At 38.5% G+C, this 8,352-nt stretch overlaps 1 protein-coding gene across 2 annotated transcripts in view; it reads right to left on the bottom strand.

Moving 5' to 3' along the window:
• Nucleotides 1-8,352, bottom strand: part of fras1 (Fraser extracellular matrix complex subunit 1) — a 242,061-nt gene that overhangs the window by 40,758 nt on the left and 192,951 nt on the right. For both annotated transcript variants that reach the window (XM_032515432.1, XM_032515434.1), the window contains exons 35-40: nt 6,811-6,942; nt 6,430-6,558; nt 5,186-5,433; nt 3,669-3,820; nt 1,682-1,844; nt 33-165 (exon numbers count right to left, since the gene is read on the bottom strand). In XM_032515432.1, coding sequence (XP_032371323.1) covers nt 33-165; nt 1,682-1,844; nt 3,669-3,820; nt 5,186-5,433; nt 6,430-6,558; nt 6,811-6,942 — 957 coding nt within the window. The remainder of the gene's footprint in view (nt 1-32; nt 166-1,681; nt 1,845-3,668; nt 3,821-5,185; nt 5,434-6,429; nt 6,559-6,810; nt 6,943-8,352) is intronic.

Genomic DNA, 8,352 nt, shown 5'->3' with positions numbered 1-8,352 from the left:
CACACACACACACACACACACACAGGTGTCACCTCTGTTGATGTTTTCGATGAAGCCATACTTTGGACGACTGACAAGCCAAACCAGCAGGTCCTTCCTGGGCGTGTCCAAGTCCGACACTATGATGTGATTGGTAGACAGCTGCACTCGGCCGCCTGCCTGGACCTTAACAACAAAATACTAAAATAAGTCCTTTTGGTCGATTGGTCCAGATGTTTTTTGCTCTACAGATCATTTTTACAACAACAGTGTTGTAGACATGTAGTAGGGATAGTTTTTCGTAACAGAAATAAAAGGTTGGGGTCTGAATAATCAGACATTTGGATATCATAAGACATGTTTGGGATTTTACTTTCCCTACGTACTCAGAAAGGTTTATTGACTATCTGTTGAATACCTCAACTTCCAACTTTACTGTCAAGACTTTTTTTGCCATACGGAAATGATAAAACAAAATCTGAGACTTTTTTCCAAATCCTAAGAGGAAGTTTTAATGGCAAAAAAGTTTGTAGAGTTTCTTCCACCTTGACAATGTTCTTTTTTAGTTTCCCAAAATGGTTAACAGGTATTCTGTACCACTGGAGAAGTACTACTGAGCTTTATTTTGAGACTGTTCTGACTTAAAAGGACTTTTTTTTCTTTTTTTTCTGTCTACAACTACAAAAGAAACACGTTCCATCTAACATGCAACAAGGATGATACGTTACCGATGGATATTTGATGAGCAAGAAGGTAAAAGAAAAGGTCCAATATTCAGCTTAGAAGATTAAATGTAACTAAGAGGAAGCATTTTCATATTCACCTTCATAAGATGCATGTGTAAAGATACATCTAAAAAAGAAACCCTTTAGCACAGAGATATTAACTAACAAGTGATTGATGAACTATTCAGATCTTTTAGTAAAAGTACTGATAGCACACTGTAACAATACTACAGTTTACAGGTCAAAGGTCTGTATTGAAATGATATTAATGTAAAAGTGCTTGAATCATTTACATGTACTTAAAAGTATTAAAAAGTACTAGTGAAAAAAAATGTTCGCTGTAACGGTTTGGTTTGTAAAAATAGTGAAAATAGTGAGAAATGGCGTTACAATAACCCACAGCCCACACCTCAACATTATTACTGATACATACTTACAATTGTTAACATTACTAAAATGAAAAGCAGCAAATCTTCCCATTTTTTAAAGAAAAAAAAAAACTATTATCAAAATAATTGCCGTTTATTTTCTGCCAACCAACTTATTGATCAATCGACTGATCTGAGTAGAAGTAGAAAGAGACAAGAAAAAAGTAAGTAAAGTTCAAGCACTTCAAACGAGCACAGTACTTAAGTAAATGTACTGTACTGTACATTTTTCACTTACAGGGTTGGTCTGATCTGAGGGACAACATGTGGGCAATGGTTTCCTCTGCTTCATTTGTCTAGTTAATGACGGTTTCTGAATATGGGAACTGCACTAAAAAAAAGGGTATTTGAGGATTTCAGTCTCTTACGTATGAGCTGGCAGGGTAATGGAGGGGAAATAAAAGTGAGCAGTTTGCATTTATGTACTGTCCCAGCCATACTATTGTAATTGTTTATACATTTGGATGATTTTAGAATTGGGCCTGGGAGAGTGTTGTAGGGTTTTTGCGCTTGTGTGTGTTTCTGTGCTGTATATAAGTGTGTGAATACCTTGATGCCGTTGCGGACTGTGACTACCGGCGGCTGTCTGGGTGTGGAGGTGATGGTGATGGTGAACATCTGGTTGTCAAGGCGATTGTTGTCTCCGTCATAAACAACAAAGTGGAAGATGTCGGTAACTGGCTGGCTGCCCGTCTCCAGGGAAGTGATGTACCTGTAGATGGAGATATTGTTTAGATTTGTTGTCTAAAAAAGAGAATTGTTAGATGGATTGCATGTTGTTAAGTAACTAATTTGTTTGATGCAGTAATTATCTTTTAATGAATACATTAATATCTGTTTATGTGTCTAATCCTGGACTCATAAGAGGACATGGAAAAGCTTTTGCTTTAGCCCTCCCACAACAAAGCAGCTGTTAATCTCTGCAAAGCACTAATACAATTTAAATCCATACTGGTATACTCTTCTCTAATCCTATTTAATTCTCATAAAACAATTCCCAGCTCTTGTTTGTACGAGCCAACACCACAGAGACAAAACTAATACAGGCGATTTACAGATTGGCCCTCGGAGGTCCGTCCTGCGCTAAACTAATCAGGGCCTGCAGAGCAGAATGTGAATATGTGAATATTTATATTTCCTCTTTCCTCTCTCATTTGGGGCCATAGTACCTCTCACAGGTAATATCAGAGTGATGCTAATTGGCATTGCTTATGCCAACAGGCTGAGTCTCTAAATCATTTCCTGTTAATCCATTTGTTTTTTTTACTGGCTTTTGGTAACGTTAATGTTTGTAGAGCCCCTCATCTCATGAGGAAGAATGTTAGATTGAAGGACAACAGTAAAGTCATTACCATTCCTGTGCTGTGATGCTGAGGGGAACACGATTCCCACCGACTCAAGCTGCAATCAGAGAAATTGATCGCGGCTACGACTGCAGAGTGAAGAACCCTTAAAGCTCTTTTTTTTAATCTCTTACAGAGTGAAATCAACACCAACCTTTTAGAAGCAGCCTCTTTATTAAAAGGCTCACAAATTCTGTCACTGCTTCAGCAAACCAAAAGCATATCACTCTCTCCTGCTCTCAACTTCTAAATAAGTTGTCATCATGGGGGAGCTGTTACCAGAACTCGCTGAGCATTTTTTTAAACGAAGAACTAAAAAGGGGCTAATTCAGTCTCTTCTCTCCCATGGACCCTCATGAACCTTTATTGCTTGTACAACAACTGCTTCAGGAAACAATGGAGGGTTTTTGAAAGTCATTTTTTGTTAATAGCTGCATGTTTTTGCTGATATTCTGTTTTTATTAGCCTCTGAAGTAGCATTTAAACCATCATGGGAAACTTAAACCCTGCACTGATCCAAGGATATTCCTTTTTTGGCGCTTTATATTACAAGTTTTAGAGACTCTTGCCTTTAAAGCTGAGTATAAAACTTCCAAATCACACTGGATTGATTTCTCTCTCACACTCTCCAAGGTGTGATCATGTGATCAAGTACCAAAATAAGCTATAAAAAAATACATAGGTCTGGTGTCACTGGTGTAAATCATAAAACTCTTACTGACTTTATATTTGGTTTTGGTTTGATGCACTCTTCAGGTAACATTAATTCATTCTACATTGTCTACAGTGTCTTAAACCCAGTGGTGGAAGAAGTAATCAGATAATTTACCTAAGTAAAAGTACTATAACCACATTGTAAAAAAAATACTCTGTTAGAAGTATTAGTTAGTATCGTATTTTATAAACTACATGTGTTTTGTGTGCAAATATCTTAATTTGTGTAGTAACTAGTAACTAAAGCTGTCTGGTTGATGAAGTGGTGTAAATATTACAATATTTCCTGTCTGAAATGTAACAGAGTAGAAGTAGAAAGTGGCATGAAAAGAAAAGACTCAAGTGAAATACAGTGCATGTACCTCAAAGTTGTACTTAAGTACGCTACTTGAGTAAATGTACTTAGTTACATTCCACCACTGCTTAAACCCTCCGACATTTGCTCAAAGGACCAACAGACTGCTTGTATTCCCTCCGACCTGATCCTGTGCTTGCTGATGTCCTCCATGGTGAAGGAGGAGTACTCCCTCAGCTCCTGGTGCTCCTGCTGCGACTGGCTCCTGGTCAAGATGCCGTACATTGGCACCGACACCAGCTGGATCTGAATCTGGTCATCTGGGGACGTGATGTCCTGTGAGAGCCAAAACCCCATTACAACTACAAGTTTAAAGAATTTTCTTTTTATGAACTGCTCCTGCCTCTGCGCTGCATAAGGAGCAGAACATGATCCACTTCCTTAAAACGTTTTTACTGAGATCCCAAATTCCTCACAGCGACAAAAACCTCAAAGCAAATACTTAAAGTGTGTTTATTCACCTTATTTATCTAGTACTGTAGATTAGAACAATGGTCTACAGCTGACAGTAAACAACTTAAACCTGAACACAAATTCTTCTTTCTCTTCAGGTTAGAAGTAAATGAAAAAAAAAGAAAAGAAAAAACCAGTAACAGCTTACTGCGATAATTTATGTATATGTTAATGGTAAAATACTAATGTAAAATGCAATTGAGAATGCTAGAGGGTAAACAAAGGTATAATGTACTTCAATGGTATGTACACTGAACAAAATTTTAAACGCAACACTTTTGTTCTTGGTCCCATTTTTCATGAGCTGGACTGAAGATCTAAGACTTTTTCTATGGACATAAAAGGAATATCCTTTTTCAAATATGTCTAAATCTTTGTTAGTGAGCACTTCTCCTTCGCCGAGATAATTCATCCACCTCACAGGTGTGTGCCACAATAAAAGGCCACTCTAAAATGTGCAGTTTTCCTGTATGGGGGGTTGGGGTCCGAAAACAGGTCAGTATCTGTTGTTAGGGTTACCATTAGGGTTCCTCTCTCTCTGTCTCTCTCTCTCAATGCAGTTTGTTGTCATAACTGACTTGAGTGGACAAATGTTCACATTCGATAGTGTCTGGGAAATGGGAGAGGTGTTCTCTCCATGGATGAGCCAGCTGTGGATTCCCCTTCAATTAATTCTTTTAAAAATAGGTTGGATGCATTTTGCCTGTCAAAAGGTGTAATGTATAATTATAAAGCTTTTCAGTAATTTATGTAACTTATTTATGAATTGTTGTAACATTTTAATCATGAAATGAATGTGTTTTATTAAAACATGTTTGGCATGAACATTTCATTTTATGAGGTTTTTTAACATTAATATGAGTTCCCCCAGCCTGCCTATGGTCCCCCAGTGGCTAGAAATGGTGATAAGTGTAAACCGAGCCCTGGGAATCCTTCACTGCCATTGAGAAAATGAAAGCTCAGATGGGCCAATCTGGAATCTTGGTTACCTCCCCTTTCTCTGCTTTGCCCACCCAAAGAATTTCAAATGAGCAAAGTGGCAGTTGGTCAAGGACACCCCAGCCTTTCCAACCTTGCCAGTATATAGATCAATATAGACTATATATATATATATATATATATATATATATATATATATAAAGAAAATACTACTATCTCAATTATAGCTGTAACCTCTGTTTAACTCACAGTATAAGCCAGATGTGAGCGCCTGATCACGGTGCTGCTTTTCTCGCCCACTTCCAGCGACAGAGTGGCTGCTGGGTCACGTTGGGGCCCGTCGCCCCCATCGCCCAGCACCGCAACCGTCACCACTGTGGTCGCCATGGACATGCCGTCGCTTACAGAGAAGGTGAGTGCGTCGTCCTGGGTGGTGAGGCCGGCGTGTCGGTAGAGCAGAACGTTACGAGTGATGTCGCTGAAGGTGAAGATGTCACCTGAAGGGACGGAGAAGGTGTGAATGGAGGTATTAACCCTCTAAGCTGCTCAATTGGATTTTGCATCCCTTCCAATTAAACTCAAACTAAGACTTTTATAACTTTAATAATAAATCTGATATGACTAATAACAGACCAAAGAAGGGCCAAACATTATTTGCAAGTACCTTTTGATTAGATTTATTTGCAGATTTGTAAATTCAAAGTTGTGATAAGAGATGTGAAGTAGTCATATCTACTCAGTGAACTTCCACATGTAAACATATAGTAAAAAAATACATTTTTGAGGGTAAATTGATAGATTGATAATGTCTATGTAGGCAGGTTTTAAAAAGAGGAAGGCATAGATGACTACAGTGATGAAATATTCAGCTGCAATAAGGTTTTGTGTAAAGATCCTTTTGTATGAAAACATACAATCAATTAAGACACAGACATTAAAAGAGTAAGTTAATATTATATAAGTGTTGTGGGGGTGGGGAAGATTAATTCAAAGAGGTTAGGACCGCGTGCGAGTCACTCAAGCAGCTGGCACGCTCCCCTAGAGTGACGAGAAGCGTAGAGCACAGAGCAAAAGTCTGTCCTGCTGTGTGTGGTCTATACTTCTTTCACAATCCTCTTTTCATAACGTTTTTCTGCCACAAAAGTTGCCTCGTTGCATATATCGCAGCGGCTTGCTGGTCTGAGGGACAGGATGTGGTGATCACTGGGGCAAAGTGATCATTCCGTGGGCTCTGCACTGGATCACAGCTGTGCTCCTGTGTTGGGCGGTGGCACTCATATGCTGTATAATAACGTACTGAAAGAAAACATGTAGTTATGTGTAAAATCCGACTTAAACACCCCCATATATCCAAAAACGGCATGATCCTTGTTTTATAATACCTCTGCGAAGATTTTAATGGGGGATTGGCAGTCGAGTCAGGCTCCTTCGATCAAAGCATCAAAATTTGACTATTTGGGGTCACCCCTAGTTATGTGTGTCTATTATCTCACCGTTGCTCATGCTAGTGCGTGTGTTGCCATCGGTCTTAACCAGCTCTCCGTGGACTGGACCCTCAACCAGCTCAAACTCCAACTCATCGGGAGTCGTGTCAGCGTCGCTCACTGCCAGCTGCTGACCCCCTACACACACACACAAACAGGAAAAAAGGAGCATTAAGAGAGATGAAGTAGGAGAAGGAGACAATGCATCGTCTGTACCAGGCTGCACACTCACACACACAAAGCTCTTTCTCAAGTCTTGTTGCTCAACAGGGTTGTACTTCAGAGCTCATTACCTCACACACTTCATCACTTACCGGACCTCTTCAGCACAGGCTGTTTTTTTGGAAGCGTGTGTGTGTGTGTGTGTATGTCCGTCTATTTTTCTCTTACCAATGGAGGCCTGTCCTCCCAGGCTGACCTCCAGCAGCGGGTCCAGGACCTGAAACACCGGCGGCTGCTGATGGTTTGACAGCAGCAGGACAGCAAAGTCCAACTCAGGAGTGGTGTGTTCACCGTCCGACACTGAGACACACATACAGGACACAGAAAACAGTTAAAAAAGCGGACACACAAAAAGGCAGAGAAACCCAAACACACACCGCTCATGCCAATTATCTGCCTAGTTCGTTTACTGAGGAATATTTTATGAAAGTAAAACTGGGAGGAAAAAAGAACCTAATCAATTTCCTCAAGACAAATCACTGAACACAAGATTATTAATACGATCATAAATAAGAGAAAGAAAGAAAAAAGAAAGAAAAAGAAAGAAAGAATGAAAGAAAGAAAGAAAGAAAGAAAGAAAAATAACAAAGGATGTTAGAAGCTGTAATTAAAAATTTTAAAGAATCAATTAACCAAACCGCTGAAACAATTTATCAGGGATTCAGGTGGAAACCTGTTACACTCACCAAATGTTTTCAATGTTTTTTGGCTTAATTGGCAGCACATGTCACTTCCAAACAAGACAAAAATAACGAACCAAGAAAGCACAGCAAGCCAATTATCACAGTTGAATATCAAAAAGATTAATAAGATTATTATAAAAATATCTGCATCACATTTTATTTCAGCAAAATGTTTGTTCATTTCACTGAAATAAAAGTAGCCATTAAGGTAGTGTACGGCTGTGAATATACGTAGGGTTGCAAAGGGTCGTTCAAGTTCCCAATTTGTTTTCATAAGGGAATTTAAAGGGAATTTAGGATAGGGTCCAGATAAAAAAAATACAGAAGTTTTCCTTCCAGCTTGTGAATTTCTTGGAAAAAACATAGTTTCACAATTCTGTAAAGAATTGTATATAGTGAACTTACTAGTGGATAAAATACACATGAAATCTGACAAGAAGGAAGTCCATGTAGAGGATACAAAGGCCTGAGAAGAAAATATATTTCTTAGAAAAAAGTCTTTTATTTTGGAGGGGGTCATAGGGAACGTTTTTTTGTTTGTTTTTCGTTCAATAAAAGTGTAACACAATGTTAAATGAGTTAAATCGTTTAATTAAAGTTCAACTTAATTAAAGTGTTGATTTTCTTTTATTTCTATTAGAAGGGTTTACAATTATCTCTTCTTATGGTTTGGTAAAGGGTTGTTTCTATCTGTGTATTTCATTTTATTCACGTTATTCCCATAAATTCCAATTGAAAGTTTCCAACAAAAAAAGTTTGAAAAATAACCTTGCGCATCATTTAAATACTCAAGTTAAGTACCAGTACCTAAGATGAAGACATACTTTATTGATCCCGCAAGGATTTGAGTAAATATACTTTTATCTTTTGTGCCACAGAGCCGTAACTCACTGTTGATAACGGCTGTTGCACTTTCTGCTAGCCGCCAACAAAAGTAATCTTTTACTTAGTTTCCTTTTAAAGACTAAAGTGAAGCCTGGAATGTGTGTGTGTGTGTGTGTGTGTGTGTGTGTGTGTGTGTGTGTGT

The sequence above is a fragment of the Etheostoma spectabile genome, chromosome 5, assembly GCF_008692095.1.
Source record: "Etheostoma spectabile isolate EspeVRDwgs_2016 chromosome 5, UIUC_Espe_1.0, whole genome shotgun sequence".
Lineage (NCBI taxonomy): Eukaryota > Metazoa > Chordata > Actinopteri > Perciformes > Percidae > Etheostoma > Etheostoma spectabile.
Note: the sequence above shows the minus strand (reverse complement) of the source record. Positions and strands in the feature narration are given on the sequence as shown.